We start from the raw sequence: 23617 nt of genomic DNA, 5'->3' as shown, positions 1-23617 counted from the left end.
ATTGTATTCAATAATGCTGCCCAGAGGTGTTGTGCTGCAGGGGAGGTCAGTGTGGACGCAGCTCAAATTCCCATAGCTGATGCTATGTTGTTGTTCTTCAGATATTGAGTTAGCAGTGCATGTGTTGATTGCACTGAAATAGTGCTCTCCGTTTTGCCTCAGTTGCATCAAGAAACAATGGGTTCCACATAATCAACAGAATTCGCAATGCTTAATTAATCCAGCCATCCATTTTCTAGAACTGCTTCTGCTATTCAATGTTGTGGGGTGTTGACTTTCGGCAAAAGGCATGATTTACCAATTTGTGGATTCATCAGTTTTAATTCCCATGATTATGAAGTATAGTTTGTGTAGCATTTCATAACAATCAAAAGAATCACAAAACAATAGATTTAGATTTAGTATGATATGAGATGATAATGATACTCTGCTGTTTAAAATCTTTATTTCAACAAATGCCTAATGTAGTAATGAATGAAGTGATAATCAGTAAAAAAAAAATAAATAAATAAATACGAAAATCAAAAAAGGATCAAAACACTCAATGCATTTTTGTTGTTTTTGTTTTTGTTTTGCAGCAGCAAAGGCAGCCTGTTTTATAATTATGCTCATTCTAGCATTTTGCCTCAATTTCACAGCATTTCTTTTCACGCAAATCACAAGGGATTACATTTGTAATATCTGAACATTGGGAAAGCTTCTTATCAAGAGGCACGACAAGATGGTTCATATTTCATAGGAAATGCACAAACATCTTTTGTCAAGGAATGGCAGAGGATCCCCAAATCCAGGTGTGAAAAAACTTGCTTCATCATTCCCAAAAAGACTCATGGCTGTAGTAGCTCGAAAGGGTGATTCTACTAAATACTGAGTACTTCTGGCTGTGTGATATTTCAGTTTTTCTTTTTTAAATAAATCTGCAAAAATGTCAACAATTCCGTTTTTTTTCTTTCTGCCAAGATGGGGTGCTCTGTGTACATTAATGAGGGGGAAAATGAACTTAACTGATTTTAGTAAAGGGCTACAATATAAAAAAAAGAGTGAACATTTTAAGTGGGTCTGAATACTTTGCGTACCCACTGTAAGTACAGTTCAGTTGTATTTAACTTTTTAGTACAATACATTTTCAAGAACTGCTTCTAAACTTTTTGGGAACCATTTTATTATTCAATGTACATTTCAATATAAAGAATATTTTTTCTTCCTATATTTAAGCACAGTCTTCTTGTTCAAACTGCATCATGTTACAGTGGATTACAATGACAGTAAATATACATTTTAGGAACAAAAAGTCTTGTTTTTTTAATGAACACCTAGGCCTATAATGCTACTGTATTTCAAAGTCAGTCATGATGGTGGTTGAAGAGCTCCGTATGCTTACGGTGGTACCTAGTCTAAAATGTTTGAGAACCACTGCTAGAGAAGATGAAGTGCTTCAATAGAGCCTCAGCGCAAGAGTTCCTGTTAAACCGGCAGCAGAGTGACCTGGTGGTTAGGACGTCTGCCTCACAATTGAGAGTTTCTGGGTCCGAATCTTGGCTATGCCCATCCTGTACGGAGTTGGAATGTTCTCCTTGTGATTGTGCGGGTTTTCTACGGGTCCTCCGGCCTCTACCCACATTCCAGAAACATGCATACGAGAGTAATTTATGCTCGGTTGCCTCTGAGAATGTAAATGGTTGTTTGTCTACTGTATATGCACCTGCGACTGGTACCCCACCTCTGGCCTAAAATCAGCTGAGATAGCTTCTAGCCCATCCAGAATTGACATGCTGGCATTTGAACAGGGGTGTGTAGACTTTTACGTCTACTGTACGAGAACAATGAACATCCCTGGGCCCAAGTTAGCTCGCAGTCCGCCAGTTGAATAGGTGTCAATTTGGCTTTCATGGAGGCTATACAGCAGCTTACCCAATGCACTTTTTCAAACTTCGTTCCGACATTTTTCCACTCCAGACTATTAAGCGCAAGATGAAACATTAAGCTTGACATCTTGAACATCACTTAGACGCTGCTCACTGTTACTGAGCACTTGATTCATTCTTGAGGGTGTAAAATAACTATCAAGTGCTAGTAAGCGTTAAATCATTTAAAGGAGTTGCAACAGGCATCTCACTCTTCCTCCCTCTACCTGCATCATCTGTGACGTTTGTGACGTTGATATAAGTTGCTGTAGTGCATACATTTTAAAATGACCTACCTCGACAAATATCCGCAGGAAATGCTCTTAAGGAAGGTTTAATGCTGTGGCCGATGTGAGCTGTGCATGTGGCAAGGTGGTGCAATATACAATAGATCAATAGAATACAATAGATTTTGTACTTACTTGTATATATATATTTTTTTTTTCTGTTGTGGCAGATTGATTTTCAAATACTGTATTATTTAGCATGTACATTCCTACTGGAAAGGTATGGGAACAGAAAAGACAATTTCTGTATTTTGACTGAAGACAAAATACTATTTAGGGTTAACATCAAACGATGAATATCTATTTTTGAAAAAAAAAAAAAAAAAAGTTTAACAATGAAATAAGGATGTGTTGGTCAAAAACAAGGTAATTGAGACATTAAAAGAATACTATCCATCCATTTTCTTGACCGCTTATCCTCACTAGGGTTGCGGGCTGCTGGAGCCAATCCCAGCTATCTTCAGAGGGGGGTTTGAACCCCGGTCCCCAGATCTGTGAGGCAGATGTGCTAACCAGTCAACCACCGTGCCTAAAAGAACACTAAATTATAAAATAGTGAAAATTACAAATGATAAAAGAGTAACAATTTGAGAATAAATGACTACCATTGTAATTGTATTGGGGGGAAAAAAAATTATTAACCCAAAAATATGACACCAATAAGTGTTTTGGGGAACTGTGAATATGTGGGGTCCATTGTATTGCAAAGATGAAATACACATAAAAACTCACTTTTGCTCACCTAAAATTTTGGCTCATGTTGTAAGATTTCTTCAGCGCTGGTATCAGCTAAAGGTGCCACAAATGCAGGACGGTATTTGATCGTGAGGCTAAGTGGTGGACGACACAGCTGGGCTTGCCACACATTTCAATACCAATGCGTTTACAATCTGTTGAGAAAAATAGTTGGAGTGAGGGGCCTTGAGGGGAAAAAAAAAATCAATAAAAAGAACTAGCCAAAAGCTGGGGGAAGCAGCGGAGAACCTTCTCTCCAGGTCAGGGCTACGTCCAAGAATATGGTAAAAATGGCCCCTTGCATATGCTGCAATAATTGATTAGTTGATAGGTCAGCCGTTTGATTTGTTGCTGTTCAATCTTCACCACACACTCTTTGTCTGATTCACACAAGGGATGCTTTTAGGGAGGTGTCACATGATGAGCTGATGGACCTGGACTGCTGTCATGACAACACAGGAAAAAAAAAAAAAAAAAAAAAGCCTCTTCATTTTTATTTAGGTTATTATTTAAATTCATAGGATAACATCGAATCAAACATTTACATGGGAAATGCCTTCATTTATCCAGTGTACAAAGTCTATTACTATAACCAATTCATGGAGGAGCTAAAAATGAAATGTGATTACAAGACATTCATTTTAAATAAGTCATCTGCTCTGAGTAAGAATAAGAATGTATTTACTTTTAGCAAGCAAAATTGAACATCAAAGTCTACAATATGAACTTTTGGTAAAAGCAGCTTTGTCAGTGGAGGCGTAAGGAGGGAACTAAATCAAAACAGACTGACGAGACAACGAGGAACACCAGGACAAGACACGAGTGGTTGGAGAGAGCTGATTGGTCGACACAAGGTAGAAGGTTGACGACAACAGGTGGACGCAATAACTAAATGATCACACGACAAACATGGAACACAGGAACAAAACTAAACACACAACCCAAACCAAAACAGGTTGGTCGTTATGTAATAACTTTTTAAAAACAGTACATACTGACACCGCCATAGCAAAACATCTGGTGTGTGATACAAAATCATGTTTTTTATGCACCCCACCGGTGATTGCATTTTTCTGCGCTTATTCTTTGGTTTTGTTTTGTTTTTATCGTAGAAGTTTACACTTCGATTTTTTTTCTTTGAACATTTCAGGACTACACGTAAGAATGACAAGATTAACCATTTTCTTTGCATCAAATCCTGAAATATTTTCTTCATTTCACGAGGAAGGGAAAAATATACACAGACTCAGAATGCATCCATACACAATGTATGTATAAATATGCCACTGAGGACTGGGCTTTGCAATATGATGAGAAGTTGGAGTAGTTTCCGCTGGAGTGCTTGAGTTTCTCGGCTCGCATGCTAAATTGCCTTTTTAAAACGTCAGTCAGCAAGGGTCACCTTGATGCTTTTCTCTTAACTGCTAAGCTTTCCCCCCCCCTCTTAAATGGACTTCAAGGCCATTTGTCGGTTTGCCTGATGAAAAAATTGACAGCCAAAGTGGCACAGTAAGTGACTAGAAATAATTCCAACATGAGTAGATTGTTTTCTTCTTTTAAATAGTTAACAATAAGTTGATAAACTCAGTAAGTGTATTCACATACTGTAATTATATTTTACAAATAATATGTATCCCTGTTATATTTGCAAGCATGTCCGTGACACAATAGAATCTTTGTTACATCTGCTAGACAGGAATATATGCATGATGTATGAACACATTATGAAAGATGCCAGGATGAAAGTGGAACGGGGATTAATATCTTTCCCACCCTCAATATACATTTATTCTTTGCACACGTAGATGAAATTATTTTCCATATGCGTGGCTCCACAGAAGAACAAACGGGCAAACCAATGGGACAGAAATAGTAATTGCTATTCATTGCAGAATAGCAAAAGGCTTTGGTGTTTGTTTGGTTCATTGCACCAAGCGTGCTGCCTTTTTTGCGAGAGCTGACGCGCATGTGAAATTAAGTCAACGTCAAGATGAGACTGCGTTACAGAAGAGCAGCAGTGCTCTTTGAATGGTTGCTTTGTTAATCGCATTCTACATGGGAGCAATGCCCAAATGGGTGGGACAAGTTGCTGCAGAGGTTTAGTGTTCATGGGAGAAAGAAAACACATTAAGCCCTAAGATAGAATGCTTTTGTTTTATGGGGCATTGCAAGGATATTTTATTGAGTAAGTTAATTACAAGTCACCCTATTTTTCAACATTCTGTTGTCACAGGAGTAAAACATTCAAACCTCCTGAAGATCTTGCATCCTGGGGTTACAACACATTATTTGAAATATTTTTATTGTCCAAATAACATTATACTTATTGTACAATGATAAATACTATGACACTATAATACGTACATACTCTACAGTATACATATTACATACACATATGGCTCATTTTCATATAAATTGATCAATAACGGTAAAGACACTTGTTAAAAAAAACGGCATTTAGTATTTTTTTGATGCTGCCTTGGTTTTTGGCATTCATTGTAAAGTCAGCCCTTATTGACAGAACACATGGTGGTGGCCCATGGAAATACACTTTTTATAACGGCAAAGACAAAAGTGCATAACAGCAAAGACATGAACAGCTTCATAAGAATCATGTGGGTTGCACAACTGAAATATGATCTGTATTTTGTTAGTTTTTTTTCAAATAATTATTCTGAAGTTAAGCAATTTATTTGAACTCATAATACTTTTTTTTAATGTACTTGCTCTTATTTTGAAATTCACAGCCCGACTTTTATTTAGTAAATTACAAAACACACAGTTGTACTCATATGTTCGATTACCCAGGCAGAATTTGTAAGATGGGTACAATTCTATAAAGAAAACATGAAGGACCAGGCAAAACACCTTTAATTTAGGGATTAATAATGGGATTCAAATGAAATGGTCAAGCATTTCAGAAAAGGATTATCATTAAAAAAAAACATAACCATAAAGAAATTAATAATGGTTGTTGTTCAGTCATCATTCATATTTAAAACAAAATTCAAATTCTGCCAGGCTATGTAAACTTATGAGCACAACTGTACATATATGCAGTCATACGTACCCCTGTCATATTGTGAATGAAAGTGAAGGCCACACCTTTTTTTATAAAAACGAGGTGGCGGTGGCATATTAGAATGAAAGTGTACACCTTTCTCATAACCTCTTTGTGGCGGTGACATTTTGGAATGAAAGTGTATAGCTTGTTCCTAACCACTAGATTAGGGCATACATTAATAAAATGCGAAAGTTTTTCTTTCCATTTGCCCCTGTACCTACGTATAATGCTCACTATTGACTTTTGACAATTTTTTGGTGAAAGACAAATGCGCATTATACACGAGAAATTAAGGTAATTCGAACTACTCATTAAACCCATTACATGCTTGTCTTTATACAATCGTAATAAGGGTAAAGACATGCAATAGGTCCGACACTTTCACACATTCATACTTATTCATACATATCTCAGAAATGAAATTTATTTTGCTGTCTGCTATTTTTTTTTATGCAAAATGGTTGCCTCATCCTGATACTTCAGCTCACAGATCAGATGTATTGCAACAACAAAATGAGGCTCTCTCCAGTGGAATTAAGAGTAAGGACATCTTGAGTGACAAATAAGGACCATTTGTAAAAGAACCCCCCGCCCCCCCCCAAAAAAAGGAACTCTGAAGACACTAACGTGCGTTTTGTTAGTTTTCATGGAAAAGGCGCATAGTAAGCAATGGGAGAAAAATCCTACGATATCCAAAAATGTAATAAGCATCTTCAAAAACATGAAACTTCATTTTGGACACCTAAGAATTTCCACCACATGGTTCCCTGCTCTGCATTTGTCTTCCTAATCTTCCTCCCCACCAACAGAGTCATCTTCCACACCGCCATCCTATGCTGTCTAGCCACACTCTCCCCTACCACTACCTTACAGTCGGTAACCTCCTTCAGATGACATCGTCTGCACAAGATGTAATCCACCTGCGTGCTTCTTGTAGGTCACCCTATGTTCGTGCCTCTTCTGGAAAAAAGGTGTTCACTACGGCCATTTGCATCCTTTTTGCAAAGTCTACAAACATCTGTCCCTCCAGGTTCCTATCCTGGATGCCGTACTTACCCATCACTTCTTCATCACACCTATTTCTTTCACCAACATGTCCATTACAATCTGCACCAATCACGGCCCTCTCTCTGTCTGGGATGCTCAGAACGACTTCATCTAGCTCCTTCCAAAATTTCTCTTTCACCCCTAGGTCACATCCTACCTGTGGGGCATAGCCACTAATCACATTATACATAACGCCCTCAATTTCAAGTTTTCAACCTCATCACTCGATCTGATACACCTCCAAGACATTCTTAGCCAACTCTTCTTTTAAAATAACCCCGACTCCATTTCTCTTCCCATCTACACCATGGTAAAATAATTTAAACCCTGCCCTTAAACTTCGAGCCTTACTGCCTTTCCATCTGGTCTCCTGGACACACAATATATCAACCTTTCTCCTAATCATCATGTCAACCAACTCCTGAGATTTCCCTTCCATAGTCCCAACATTCAAAGTGCCCACATTCAGTTCTAGACTCTGCGCTTTCCTCTTCTCTTTCTGCCGAAGAACCCGCTTTCCACCTCTTCTTCTTCTTCGACTTCGACCCACATTAGCTGAATTTCCACCGGACGCTGTTAACCCGGGTCACAATCGATCCGGTATAGAATTCTTTGGATGAACGCTCATATTTGTTTGGCAAAGTTTTAAGCCGGATGCCCTTCCTGACGCAACCCTCTGCATTTATCCGGGCATGGGACCGCCTTACAATTTGCACTATTGCATTATTCACCATATTATTATTGTTATTATTTACATTTTGAAAATGATGATATCCTTGACAAATTGGTGGAAGCATATTCTGATCAAATGTATAACCATTTGATGCACACATTTCAACCAGTTGGTATGCCTGAATTAAAGTCTAAATAATTTTGGACATGCAGAAATTATGATCTTTAAGCAAAATAAAACTGTATTAGCACGACGTTTTGAAGTTGTCTCTCTTAAAATGAACATAACCAAACACGGCCCAAAGCAAGGGATATTTGAGAAATAAAATAAAAAGAAATTAATACATACAGAGGAATATTGTGAATAAAATTAAACTCAGAATAAAATAAAATGTTAATCAAAAACACCAACTATAATTCTTCTGAGTGACTTATGAGAAACTTTTACTACTTACAATACAAAATTGTATGTATGGAGTGAGCAAAATGAACAATAATATACATAAAATGCCTAAATTAGCTAATATCTCAAACAAAAGATCAAAGGGAGAATAAAGGATGAATAAATACCACAAAGAAGAAACCAATCCTTAACACTTACCATACAACTTGTCCTCTTTCCTTCACTGTAAATAATACTAAATAATGTACAATTTGCCTCGACACACATTGCTGCATTAGGTTTTTAAAATGCAACCTTAAAATGAACCTGTAACCTTGAACCTGGAATCTGCTCATATTCAAAGCAGGCTGCTCGCACTATTTTGTTGTTGTTGGGATTCATCCGCGTAATCACATTTACACAAACTCAGGAGGATGTAGACTTTACTCCGGTGGAATTTCTAATCACAATCAGTGGGGTCAGTCTCGCTGAATCTCATCAAACAGAATCCTCCATGCATTCCACAGCAGCTGCTTGCACCATCTCCTGTGATCTAAGCTCACCTTGAAGTGGACCAGTCCCCCTTCCCTCTGCATTCAGTATCCCATATATAATCATCCTCCGTGCAATTTTGAAAGTACTTACTACAACCATAAATCATGTTTTACAGCGATGTACTAATGGCAAAAGCTGGTGTTGGCTTGCTTGTTCAACTTAGCTTTAGACAGATTGCTCTATTCTTATTGGAACATAAAACTGCCATCGAAAAACCCCATAGAATTAGCCGTGAAGTGTTTATTGAAGACCTATATATCTTCGTAAAACGGACCCCACTGTAACGAATATCGGATAAAACGGACCGTCAGGACTGAACATTGTTTCCAACAATAGTGTACATTTTTCCCTTAAAATACCGTTGACAAAGTCTGTTAGTTCCTGAATTGGCCGCTATTGTTTACTGGCGCTGTGGCGCAATGCAGGCAGAGAATTTTACTGACTTTTTTTCTGGGTCACAGATATACAATAATACTAGATCCCCCCCCATGGCTGCCACGTCAATGCCCCACATTCAACATGGTGGTTATATCTGTTGTCGACTGTGCATATACTCGCAGTGCAGAGAGAGCGAGCAGCATTACGGCAGTGTTAACTCTGAGGAATAAGAAACACATGGAACATGCTATTTTTTGGTACAGTAACAGTTTTTTTTTGTCAAACCGTTCAGCTTTAGCAACAGATTTAGAACTAGGAAGCACACTAATTCCTCGCAGGTCATGAAAGCGAGTTGCCTATGAGTACTGTACATCAACAATGTCACCACCACCAAGCACACCGGTATGGTAAGTTTGCATAAAATGTGAAACTTTCAAACTCTTTTTAAAGCTTTTTTTTACATTTATTTACAATAACTTCGTACTGTACTGGGCATTTTAGCCTACAAAAAAAAAAAAAAAAAACAATAATGTTGTACTGTAATAATGTTGTACTGTACAGTAATATGGGTGGATATGGCTTCACAAAAAAAACAAAAAGGGGCTTCAATGTAACAGACAATCGGCTATATCGGACAACCCCTGGCCATCCTAACGAGGTGCCACTAGACACAAATGTACTCATTTACAATGACTTTACTGACATGTTTTCCATCAGAGTTCATGTGTTGTCTCAATACTTAAGCCTGAAAGTAGTTTGACTGTCCTTTTATATTTTTATCTTATCCTTTCCATTAGAAATGTTTCAAAAGTAAAATGGCTTGTATTTGAATTTACTTTTCTTTTTACCGACCGTGTCGTGTTATTTCCCTGTCAGAGAACGTAGCATTTGGGAGGTCCAAGATACTGTAACTAATGTTGAAAAACTGCACCACGACCAGACCGTAGGGTGCGGCTACAGGCCACGAAGATGGAGCCCACGGTGCAGCCGTGAAGCGAGGGTCGCACCTACGGCTATTGGGGACCCCAACCGTGGCCCATCACAACACCCAGTGCAGAGGTCTCCCTTTGAGGAAACACTGGAAACCATAAATAAATTGCTAAAAGATAGTAATCCAACTATAGCCTGTATAGCCTGAAATGATAAAAACATTAATAAAAAACCTACAAATATAAAAGGAGGATAAGTTAAGAGACAATAAATATGAATACAAACTGGAGATAAAATAAAAAATACTCTCCGCAAGAGAGGATACAGACTGGCGTTTCCGTCCATCCACCTCGCGAATCCAAGCTCCCTACCCAACAAAATGGACAAGCTTCATCTTCTGATAAAGACCAGTAAAGACTTCGGACGTTCCGCCGCCATGTGCTTTACGGAGACTTGGCTTTGTGACGCTGTACCCGATGGCGCCCTCACGCTCCCCGGCTTCCATCTTCACCGGGCAGACCGCAACATGGAATCATCGGGGAAAACAAAAGGCGGCGGGATAGGCTTCTTTATCAACGAAAACTGGTGTACGGATGTCACGGAGCTCAGCACACACTGCAGCCCGCATTTGGAGTCGCTGTTTTTGAACTGGAAGCCATTCTACTCGCCGCGTGAGTTCGCATCATTCATTCTCGCTGGTGTATACATTCTGCCTCAAGCTAACACGAACGCCGCCACGGGCTGGCCTGGGCCACCCCTCCCGCCTCCCCTGTCATCATTCTTTACGACTCGTTGCTGTTGCGACTTCCATTTGTTGTACTGGGTTGTTTGTAAAAATCAATATCCATAATGTAATAGTTGCTGCTGTAGGAGTTGCTGATTACAGATAAATCTGAAACCCATGGCACATTGTTTTACGGCTCATCCCACCATGTGCTCCAACAGGAAAATAGCTCTCAGTTAAGGGAAGGACTATAGATTGGAAATAAGATTTATTCTCAAAGAAGCTGTGCCCCACCCACCGAGACATCCTGAGGGAATTGAAGCCAATCGCGTTATCTTTATCTTGCATGCGAAGGGATTAACATGATGGCTAAGAGAATAGCACTGTTGTACATCTTCATAAGCTACCAGGATGACTTAGAACTGTCCTCTTTTTTTTTTTTTTAAATATTATTTGTAAATCTTATGTTGTCTCAAAGCAATGATGGTAAACTCAATTACTGATTAGAACACATTGATGAAAGTTTTTTTTTTTTTAAATTCATTTTGTCTGTCTTCTTAGCCTTAAAAACAACAAGACAAGTGTATTTATTATGCTCCTAAAACAAGAGTAGATTTTATCTTCGATTAACAAGTCTGTTTAATCATGCATGGCTCTAATTCACAGGATTCTTCCAAGCTCTCTGTCATGACTTCTATTGATCTAGTTAAGACAAATCTTCTTTTCAAATTACAGCAGTCTCACTGGGCTTCTCTGAGAAATCAGAAGTTAAACAAGCATACCATTCAACCACTAAAACATTTGTATATGTTCCATAATTCAAATGAAATAAAATATTATTTGATGTATCAAGCCAAAACTAACATTGTGCTTTTACAACAGTAAAAAAAGAATGGGAAGCATAAATAATTCCATATTATAATTCATTCAAATATTTAGATAACTGCTACATACCGGTGTATTAAAATGATTTTTGTGATTACCAATGCTGTTCTTTTAGGCTAGCTGTGGCGTAAACCTTAAATTGGTGGTGGTCTGTACAATATAATAAAATTTTACCTCTGCAAACAGGATGGAAATGAAAAAAAAAAAGGTTCTATTATTATTATTTGGTGACTGATAGCCTTATCATGTTGAGACTCCATCATTTTGGGTCAGATTGTGAAAAACAAAAAACAAATCATTCCCATATAGTAATTACAATTTGAGGGCACAAGCAGTTCAGGGTGTATCCCTCCTCTTGTCCAAAGTCAGCCGAGCTCGGTGCCAGGATAAGCGGGTAAGCGAATGGACGGATAGACATTTGCGTTCTTATGTAGGAATAATTTAGATGGCATTAGAACCAGGTCCCTCTTTCACATTACTTTCTTGACTCACGTTCGAATTAATAGTTTTTACGGAATTCAGGACCAGCTCTGAAGTCAATTTAGCTTATCGCCATGCCCTCTGGTGACCGAGGGCCACGTCAATTGTTATCTTTGTCGAAAGGGAACAGAGTTTACGGAGAGATTACACTTCTGGCATTACAATCCTTGATGCAAAGCTAAAACACAAGCAACATTGTGGTAGCTGGCCTTTTCTAGGTAATATTTGTACACACTATGATTTGCTAATGTGGCCACAACATTAGGTACACCTGCATTGCAATGTTGTGAGATTGAATTTCTCTTAAGTGCTGTATCAAATGTTCATATACCTATTGCTGTGTCCTGTTAATGTATTCCTGAAATGCCTCACACATACAGTAATAACAACACCAATGAGATGCTATACATCTTACTAATACAGTTTTTGTTAATATATCAGAAATATACAGCAGTGGTCATAGAGTTTAAAAAATATATTCTTTCTATTATTATTTATAATATAAGAAATCCTGACTGTTTCGATTTCTACATCCTTGGTATTTCTCTCTTTTTTTTTTTTTTTTTTTTTTAAACAAAAGTGCTGGTTCAGTGGCTTTCCTTTTGTATTCGTCTACTCTCAGAATTTCAAAAGTTTGCTGACTGTCTTCCATCACCCAGACCTCATGTGGAACTGTTGTCAGCATAGCTTCAGCAAACAGTCCAATGACATTCCACATTCAAATCTGAAACTCTGTATGTAATGTGCTGTATTTATCCAGTTAGGAGAGTTCATTAAAAAAAAAAAAAAAAAAAAAAAGATCAAACTTCTTTAAATGCGAATATTACAAGGACATTTAATTAACCCCGAGCAGTCTCCTATATTTTACAACAAAACCAAAAAGAGAAGAAAAAAATACAAGAGGATAAGGAGCCTGGTGACACCAGGAAAATGACACATTTATTTACATAACAGTCCTTCACAAACTACACAAGTACAAGAAAGAAATCAAGCAAAAACACTAAGCTGTCGCCTAAAAGATCCCAGGGGGGGTGACGGGTTGGCTGTAACCATCTGCTTCAGCTGCAGTTAAACTATTTTTACTAGACGCACTCCCTTATAAGATGAATGATTTAATTCCATAAATGACACTTTACTGTGATATTATTGCCTTGAACAAAACAAGACCTTTGCCCAGGGCGTCAAGAACTGAGATCATTTACTAAGCTGCTCTATTTGAATGTTTTCTTTGCAAATTGTTCATCTTGCTACATAACCTTAAACATCACTGTCCTATTTCATTCTTTTGTCCCTTCTGAGAATTCTATAGTGCTATCCTATGAATAAACAAAGCTATAAATGTCTCTTGATTGAGTTGAAGAATATAAAATAGTGTAACTTTTGCCAACAGACCTAGCTATTATATAACGTAATATACGCATAACAAAGCATCTGATACCCCCAAAACATAGTGGCAGTTCTCGAAGTCGATCACGCTAAGTGCCCTGCCAATCAATTAGTGAATGAAAAAATGTGATGAAATTCCCTAAAGATGTTTTTTTTTTTTCCCCCTAGGGCCAGCTTTATAAAGTACAATATCGAGGCAAAGAAAATGGAACTTATCTAATGGCAGAGCCAATCTGCATTCAGAGAATGTGCTCGAATAGCAAAGTAATCAGATTACTTCCGTAGATCCATTTTAATGTTGCAAGGGGGACAATCTTTTCCCTGATGTTCCTCAGTGTTGCGGCCAAAATCTACTTATTCCACATTTACTGGTGGACTTCTTAGAACTCAGTGACTTTCTTTACAATGTCTTCATTATTCAACCCTGAGCTTTTAACTGCTTGCTTTAACAACCAGGGCATGTCCACAATCTTTGGCCATTGTTATAAAAATGAACCAACCTGTCTCACCGTCATACCCGCATGTGGCCATTTCCATGAACTTTTATGGATGTGGTCTTCCATATGTTTCAAAGCGGTGACCTTCCTTGCATTTGAAAACAGCCTATCTTGCTTGTCTCGCCTCGCGCATACTGCTGTTTTTGTATTATTTTACCAATGTTCCACATTTTTCCAACATGCATTGCCCTGTTCCAAAATTGACTCTGTAATTTTTTTTTTTTTTTTTTTTTTTTTTTTACAATATCTGTGGTTCTGTCAGGGTTCATAGCGTTGTTGACACGCTAAAGTTCTCTACTCATGTAGGAAGGCATCACATTTGTGTTTGTACACAGTGAGCGAGGATACAGCTCTGACATAATGTGGCTTCAAATTGGAATTGTTGATCGCAGATGGCATACTAGGCACATGGGTCTTTTGCTGGTTGTTGGGAGAATGAATGCCAATATTTCAGTCCATTCTTCTTTGAATTGCAGATTTTTGCTTTCCACTTTTCTTGTAGCAGCGAACTTGGAACAGGCCATTTCGGTGCAATTTAGGCTCCTACAGCTGCCATAATGTCAGTGAAAGTTACACATTTACTTGCAGGAGTGAAGCTGGCTGTGTATCGTTGGCATTGAGACAAGTCCTGGTCGACGCAGATCCAACTAAAACACAAAGGAAAGGAAAACTGAATTTCTTTCTTGTGCACCACCAGCATCACATACACCATTGAATTGGATGGTCGACTCCGCACTTGCTGTGGGAAGCTAACTGTGGAATTACTGCCAAACTAATACTCTGCGAATGCCGATCTTCTTTATTGGAAATGGCTGGAACAGTTCGGGGTCCTCAAATTAAGCGACCGGTGGGCCGGATGGAGCCCGGGGTCCGCCTATTCGGGCGCACTGGCTTGGAGCATTCCGAGCAACAATGGGCCTCATTCACTAACCATACGTACACACAGATTTGTGCTTAAATCGTGCGTACGCACATTTGATGCACAAACCTGTGATGTATCAATACGTTGACATTTGATTTTGTTCGTACTCTGCGAACAAATTTAAAACACCCTCAGAGCATGCATACCCACAAATAATGCAGGATCAGCTTTTGAAAAAAAAAAAAAACAGTCAAACACACATTTTTTATCCAGGATGCACAACAATAATAACAATTTAAATGATAATCCTAATGCTTTAAATGCTCCTTTAGTTATTGTGTCCACCTGTTCTCGTCAACCTTGGTGATGGGCAAATGATACCGAGGCTTTGGAGCTCGTGTCATTCTTCCTGAAGCGGGGTGATTCGAAACGCTGTGTCGGAGCTTGTATCAAAACACCAGCGTCACGTGACCGATGACGTTTGAAGCTTCGAACGCCATCGCTGTTTCGCTTCGCGCTTCATTCCTTCAAAATGTTTCGAAGCTTTTCATTGGCTCCTGGCGTTAAAGTTTCGGATCAACCTCCTTTTGTGACTTCAACGTCCGCAGGTGTTCACATTGTAGTCCTCCCCAAAAATTAGTTAAGAACAAGAAAGTAAAAAATCCTCAAGTACTGAGTAAATGGTCAGTAACTCGTGATTTACTTTTTAAATCAGAGCATGACCATCAATCAAATAAAAATACCGAAATAAAAAGTGAATGGACATTTTTATATTGGTGTGTGTGCGCGTGAGTGAGATTAGCACGAACCCCAAAAGATACATGTTTTACAGTTACTTATGGCCATAAAACAGGGCTAATGTGTTTTCTCAAGTTAGAAGTGGGCTGAAATGTCCATGTTTGGGCAGAAAGTGCCAGACAAATACTACAATCCATGAAAGCTGTTGTTTTTTGTCATTTGCAATGTAAACACAGTCATGAGCCATTGCCTTCATCTGGAATGATGACCTTCCAAACATGGCCGTCACATAGGCAGGTCGATTAGCCGGGCTGGTGTATCTAGTTTTCATGCGGTCATGTGACTGCCTTGTGTCGTTGAGGTTACGTTGGATTTGAGGAAACAGCGCCCAGTGCGGAAGTCATAGTCTAAACTGATAGATCACAAAAACCGAAAAGTAATAATTGATAAATAAATGTAGTGAGCAGCATGTAGATCATTGTAACAGAGTAAAAGTACCATTTCTTGTAAACATAAATACTTGACTAAAAGTAAAAAGTATGCTGCATTAAAAATACTCTGACAAGTACAATATATCCAAAATGCTGCTTGAGTAAATTTAGCGGAGTAAATGTAGTACACCTTCCTACCCACCTCTGGTAATCACCCGCATTTGGAAGGACCAGGTGTGTAAGTATTGAAACAGACCGTAGTCTCCAAACAAGTGATGAATAGAAATGGTGTGCGCACACACACACACACACACACACACACACACACACGTACGTACACGGATGCATCCACACATGCAAGCACGAACACACACAAACACACACACACACACAGACAGGGACAGTAAAGTGTTTTGTTTGTAAACAGGGTCTAATCTATATAAGGGTTATTGCTATTATCCACCAGACCAGTTTCCTTTGCCAGTAATCAGTTTAATGGTTTGTCTGACAAAGGAGCCAAAAGAGCTAGAGCACACTTTTGTAGTGTAGAATAAATTCAATTATGTTTATGCAAAAACCTGTAATTTTGACGTTATCAGCTTTCACTATGGATACCTTGAGCCTCATGCCACAGTAGATGTTTTACCTTTTTTAAATATGGGCACAGTGCACTTAAAAAACAAATTGTCCATTCTTTTCAGGCAGGGTGCTGGCCTTTCAACACGACTAGTGCCTTGCCTAGATGTACTGTATGTAGATAACTGAAGGAAAGCTTTTGTTGTGTGAAGTAAGGTTTAGCACTATTACCTTTACTTATTCTAATTTGGTAAGTTTTTGGCTCCTTGTTCTTTGTCCATCTCTCAACTCTCCAACTCTCAGTTGGAATAAAGCATCTTTTTGTGGATAAAGGACTTTGATTTGGACCGTGTGTAAAGGTGTTGTGCAAATTGAAGATATAAACTTCTTTGTTTTGCGTCTCACGCTACCAAATGGCTGCGACTTGCTATCAAAAGATAGACCGTGTCTCTCATGTGTCTGTTTCAACATTTGAAATTACGTGAGTGATGGAATTAATTTTCTACTTTGTGTTCATGTAAAAAAAAAAAAACATCTACGACGCAACATATATTACCCCTTTTTAATGGTCATTTAATTCAAAACAGTGCTTAAAAAGTATATTATTGTTTTGAAGTTAATAGTTGTAGTTGTAGTCGCCCCTCCTTGAGCCGTCACCTTATCGTGGTGGAGGGGTTTGTGCATCCCGGTGATCCTAGGATCCTAGTTATTGGGGGCTTTATGCCCCTGGTAGGCTCACCCAGGACAAACAGGTCCAAGGTGAGAGACCAGACAAAGCACGCTCAAAGACCCTCTATGACAATAAAAATAAATGGATGGCGTTTTCCCTCACCCGGACACGGGTCAACGGGGCCCTCCCCTGGAGCCAGGCCTGGAGGTGGGACTCGATGGCGAGCGCTTAGCGGCTGGGAGTGCATCCGTGCGGCCCGGCCGGGCATAGCCCAAAAAGGCAACGTGGCTCCCCTTTCCCATGGGCTCATCACCTGTGGGACGGGCCGACGGGGTCGGGTGCATAGAAAGCTGGGCGGCAGCCGAAGGCGAGGACCTTGGCGATCCGGTCCCCGGCTAAAGAAGCTGGATTGTCACCTCTCTGACAGGGAAAGCGCCTGAGCTGATCTGCGAAGGTGAGAAATTCCGGCAAGACATAGTCGGGCTCGCTTGTTGCTTGGGCTGCGGTACCAGTCTTCTTGAGATGGGTTGGACCCTCTCCCACTCTGGAGTAGCCCACGGTGAGAGACGCCGAGCAGGTGTGGGCATACTGATTGCCCCCTGGCTCAATGCCTGTACGTTGGGGTTCCCCCCAGTAGACGAGAGGGTAGCCTCCCTCTGCATTTGGGAGGGGGGAGGTGACCTCAGCATTGCTTCTCTGCTTTTTGCAGATGATGTGGTTCTGATGGCTTCATCAAGCCGTGATCCTCAACTCTCGCTGGAGCGGTTCGCAGCTAAGTGTGAATGTAGATGTGTAAAGTGAAGTGTGAAATACATTACGGCTCACAGTTATACTCTACACAACTCTCTCATGTATTTCTGCCATCCAAACTCCTGGACCGCTGTGGACAGAAGTGATTTCCGCTTGTTTGTTTACTCCTATTAGTCTGGTCAACCATATGACAATGCACGCCAAAGCACTTTGAATCTAAGTCTCATGTAATTTTAGGTGTGCGGGGTCCCTTGTTGAAGTTCATCCATCTTTTATGCTACTTTTACAATATATTTCTGGCACCCGTGGCAATCACGTTACAGGCCAACACGGACAAAACGGGAAACCGGATGTTACACAAGGCGGGGGTGACGGGACGGGCCTTGCCGTGCATGCCTGGCCAGATTTTTAAGCTGCCAACAAATTTGCCACGGCAGTCATGTTTGAATGAGAACCCTAGTCGGCCGTCATAAACCAGGATGAACACAACAAAACGTGACAATAAGGTATTACGGTGTAACAAATCTTGGAAGTTGTCTATAGTGGGACAGGAGTATAGCTTAAAGTTAATATTGGATTTGTTTCTTGATTTCTGACCCATGGTTTGATACACAATTAGATTTTTTAAGAAATAAATTAATATAATAACAATATTATAGCTGGCACGGTGGTGTGACTGTGAGTGCGAATGGTTGTTTGTTTCTATGTGCCCTGCGATTGGCTGTCGACCGCTTCAGGGTGTATCCCGCCTCCCGCCCGAAGATAGCTGGGATAGGCTCAGCACTTAAAATTTATTGAAATCAATATTAGATTTATTCTTCTCTATTAATTTTATTTATATTTACAGTTGAATAAAATCATGAATTCATGTTCATTCATTAATTTTCAATACCGCTTCCCCTCAGTCGGGTCGCGGGCGTGCTGGTACCTATCCCAGCTGACTCTGTGTGAGAGGCGGGGTACACTATGAACTGGTCGCCAGCCAATTGCAGGGCACATAGAAACAAACAACCATTCCTGTGCCCCACTCACACTGAATTAATTTCGGCATGGCGTCTTTGAAGGTGCATTAACATGTTCGACGTGACTTGGGGATATTTTTTGAAGTGCTTACTGTGACGATGAGATTTCCATCTCTGTTCTCAACTGTATCGCTGAAATGCTCCAATTACTGCTGACCTCAATGAGGCTTGGAGGGTCTTGCAATTTCAGGGTTATTAGTCGTACTGAGGGCGCCACAGTGGTCGAGTGGTTAGCACATCCGCCTCACAGTTCTGACGACCCGGGGTCAAATCCGCCTTCCCCGCGTGCCTGCGTGGGTTTTCTCTCCCGGTACTCCGGTTTCCTCCCACATTCCAAAAACTGCATGGTAGGTTAATTGAAGACTCTAAATTTCTAGTAGGTGTGAATGTGAGTGCGAATGGTTGTTTGTCTATGTGTGTCCTGCGATTGGCTGGCGACCATTTCAGGGTGTTCCCAGAGTCAGCAGGGCTGGGCTCCAAATGCCCGTGAGCCTAGGATAAGCGGTACGGAAAATGGATGCATGGCTCTTAGTCGTACTGACCATTTTTCTTCCTCTCCTCCGGTTTGCTATCCTCGCGTATAGTTGAAGAGAACTAATGTTAGTAGGAAACGCAGTTTTGAGGATGTGATAGATGACTGGAAAAAGTAGTCACATGACATGCAGTTAGTTGAGCTTGCTGAAGTAAGGACCAGGACTTATTTTTTATTTCTAAAAGAAATCAATAAAAGAATGTATTATTACAAATAATATACAGTATCTTTGTTAATCTACTGCATCTATGCCAGTGACGTATAGTGAGAGGCAGAAATATTAAATGCTAATAAACGTGTATCCACCTGTTGCCAGTCATACAACTGAATAATTTCACGGCTTCCTGTAATTGTAAATTTTGTCGCGTTCCGAATTGTTGCTCTGTCTCTTGGTGCGTGTTTTGACCAGTTTTGTCTTATTTTGTCACGGTTCTCACAGCAAGCTAGGGTGTATCACGACGCATCCCAGCGTGTGACGGTTTACGGGCCCCGCACGATACAGCAACTTGTATTCTTCTATGGTCTGACATGGCGTGCGCAGTGCGGAAGTGGGTTAAAAAAAAACGGGGTAAAAGGAGCTTTATTCGAGTCTATGAGCCTGCCTTGGCCACAAATGTGCTCCAAAGCTGTCCGGCGCAGAATGTGAAAAATGTGTCAAACCTTGATCAGAGGGACAGCATCAGAATGTGAGGGGCCAGGAGGGAATATACCGGCATCCGTGGCAGAGCGCAGGCTGAACCGGAGCGCACCTTTGAGAGAAAAAAATGACCAAAATCCCCCATTGCATTACTGTATGTCTGCCAAGAACTTAATGTAAACGTAGCATTGGAATAAATGTTGCAAGAAACACACAAACAGGCACACACACAAAAGCCTGTGCCCTGCGATTGGCTGGCGACCGGTTCAGGGTGTACCCCGCCTCCCACACAAAGATAGCTGGGATGGGCACCAGCAGCCCGCGACCATAGTGAGGAGAAGCGATAGAGAAAATGGATGGATGGATGTTCGTCCCCACTTCCAAGCCTTACAAAAGCGAAATGTATACTGTATGTCCTTAATGGCAGCTCTCTTCAGAGGGAGGCTTGGAAATGCATGGAAGCATATGTACCATGTAACTTGACACTGACTGACTGACTGACATCCACTGTCATTGTTGGCAACATTGCAAAAATACTTCGAGTAGAAAATTGCCTTTATCAATTTCTCCCTTCGACACAAAATTAAATCCACTTCTCTTTTGTATAACTCAGAGATTTCTGGGAACTCAGAGGACATCCCTTTGGTGCGATGGAAGCAGCAGTGGCTGGAGAACGGTACTTTGCTCTTTCACATTCACCATCAGGATGGCAGCCTAAGCCTCCCTGAACCAACTGAAGATCCAGCGCACACATCTGCAAAGGAGGAGCTCCGTATCCTGCATATCTCAGTGATGGTAAAGCTCTTTTTTTGACATTTTGACAGTTTGGGTTGTTCCATCAGAATAGAACAATATATCTTTAGTATAACACATTGATTTGGTTGGTTAGTGTATATAGCCCTTATTGTTTTCAGTTGAGGCGGCACGGTGGACGACTGATTAGAGCTGTCAGCCTCACAGTTCTGAGGACCCGGGTTCAATCCCCGGCCCCGCCTGTGTGGCGTTTGCATGTTCTCCCCGTTCCTGCGTGGGTTTTCTCCGGGCACTCCGGTTTTCTCCCACATGCCAAAAACATTTGCTGCCATCCAAGCAACGTCTTTTTCAGGGACGTCCCTGCTTATTTCATCGAGACGAAGCCAAGCCACATTCTGCACGTGGTACAACAGCATGGCTTTCTTGTAAAAAAAAATACGAGGACTGAACTGGCCTGCAAGCAGTCCAGACCTGTCTCCCATTGAAAATGTGTGGTGCATGATGAAGCGCAAAATACAACAACGGACCCTGGACTGTTGAGCAACTTAAGTTGTACATAATGCAACAATAGCAAAAAATCCACCTTCAAAGCTTCAACCATTAGTGTCCTCAAGTTACCAAATGCTTATTAAGTGTTGTTAAAAGGAAAGGTGATGTAACAAAGTGGTAAAAAAGCCCCTGTACCCGATTTTTCTGGAACACGTTGCAAGCATCAAATGAGTATTTCCCCAAAAAATAACGACGACTATCAGTTTGAAAATTAAATATCTTGCCTTTGTAGTCAATTCAACTGAATATAGGGTTGAAAAGTATTTGGAAATATTTGTATTATTATGTATTTGTATGTATAAATAATTTAGTTACATTTTACACAACGTCCCAACGTCAATGGGGTTTCAAAATGAAATTGCACAACTTTCTTGTACATACAGTATCTGACTATTTTCTTTTATCATATGGTAGGAAGCAAGTAGGAAGCCTATAGCTGTTAGTTCTGTCTTACACTCTATTCACTCTGTGTGCAGTAAATATTTATTTGTTGCATATCTGCATAATATCAAACTCAACGCTGGAAAAAAAAAAAGTGTTCCCGGTGTCTGAGTTGTTTATGTTGGAACACATTTTGAGAGCATGGTGTGAATTCTATCCTGCTGTTTTGCCACCTGTCACAGTACATGAACTCGCACCACATGCAGTGTAGGATGGTCACACAAAAAAATAGTAAAAATAAATAAATAAATCAAACAAAACAAAAACGAGGAGTTTGTTCTATTTTTAGAGCTTTTGATTTGTTCCCCTTGTCAGAGCTGCGTAAATTAAAACCTGCATTTATGTACTTACGTAGTTCACAATGTAGATTTTTCAGGCCTGCGATGTATCAACCTTATCTGTTATGTCGACACAGTACAAAATGAACCCTGAGATCGCACGGCTTCCTGCTCTTGCCCAGGGAAATGTATATTTATTAGATCTTAGATATGCCACATTTAGTCCCAGTGCCCTTTTCCAGCCCAAAGACATTGTACTAGTGCACAGATTGATGATCTGTGTTTGCAGACATTGAAAGCATATTATAGCTGCATCTCCTGCAGCGGGGCAGATAAATCATGCATGTTGACCTTGAGACAAACACCTGACTTTGAGTATCCCTGGAATGTTTTGCATAGCAAACAACAACTTGATAAACTTAAATGGTAGCCAAGGTTTCATGTTTAAGTGAGGTTGCTGGGGTGGCGATTCTTCATCTTTCTTCTTGAATTTTCCTCTGTTCCCCGATTTTTGCTCCTCTCTCTTTTATAGTCCACATTCCATTGACCTTAGGCCTGTGTCTTTCTGCCCCCTGCTCTGGTAATTCCTCACCCCCAAACACCTGCCATGCAGCCAGGAGGGTGTTTTCATAAAGGTGCGGGTAGAGAAGGATTAGTATGCAAATATGAGCAGACCATGACAACAGATGGAAGCGATGTTGTCATTGTGCTGGGCTAAATCCTCTGCAGCCTGCCACCCAACTGGAGGCCTTGACCTATAAATCCCAATTCATGTTGTGTTAAAGCTCCTTGCGGATTAAAAAATCTCCTGCAAAGTATGTTTCATGGGTCTTTTAGCTGAAGCTAACACCTGCCACACACAAGTTGTTGTCCTGAACAACAGCCTTGACTTTCTATCTGTTTGTCTGTCTGTCTGCCTGCCTGCCTGTTCATCTGTGTTGGGGATCTCTCTGGTCACTGTGCTTTTGGCTCCTTCCTGATGCCTGGATCAGACCACAGGATTTTAGCCTCGATATTGGCCCGATTGGCTACTGCGGAAAACCTCTTGTTGTGTGACATAATCCCTGACCAACGATTTGGCCCTACGATAGCCATACGATGCCAAAATGAAAAGTCTAGCATGTTTGATTTTTGGGATATCTTCCTTGTCGTTTGACATATTTAACGACAACCATCAACAATTGACGAATTGACAATCCCCTCCCTAGTTCGCCATTGTCAACACTTATTCACACGCACAAACCAATGTCGACCGAAGCTTTAGAGCATGATTCGAAAAAACAGCGACATGTTTTACGTACAAATATTGGTGCTGCACCTATTAAAAGTACGTGAACATACCTGTTGCTCTCCTTGAATGGACTGCCCAAAACGTCCTCTCCCGAGTGTCTGAACGGACACCGCACATTTTTTCCCCTCTTTTTTTGTGCTTTTTTTCCGCCAACACAATTG

General features: G+C 40.4%; 1 protein-coding gene across 7 annotated transcripts in view; it reads left to right on the top strand.

Moving 5' to 3' along the window:
- Positions 1-23617, top strand: part of astn1 (astrotactin 1) — a 272558-nt gene that overhangs the window by 31440 nt on the left and 217501 nt on the right. For all 7 annotated transcript variants that reach the window (XM_061693365.1, XM_061693361.1, XM_061693360.1 and 4 more), the window contains exon 2: positions 20758-20939. In XM_061693365.1, the coding sequence (XP_061549349.1) occupies positions 20758-20939 (182 nt within the window). The remainder of the gene's footprint in view (positions 1-20757; positions 20940-23617) is intronic.

This window comes from Phycodurus eques, chromosome 13 (genome assembly GCF_024500275.1).
Source record: "Phycodurus eques isolate BA_2022a chromosome 13, UOR_Pequ_1.1, whole genome shotgun sequence".
Classification (NCBI taxonomy): Eukaryota; Metazoa; Chordata; class Actinopteri; order Syngnathiformes; family Syngnathidae; genus Phycodurus; species Phycodurus eques.
The sequence above is the reverse complement of the archived record's forward strand: the minus strand, read 5'-3'. Positions and strand labels throughout refer to the sequence as shown.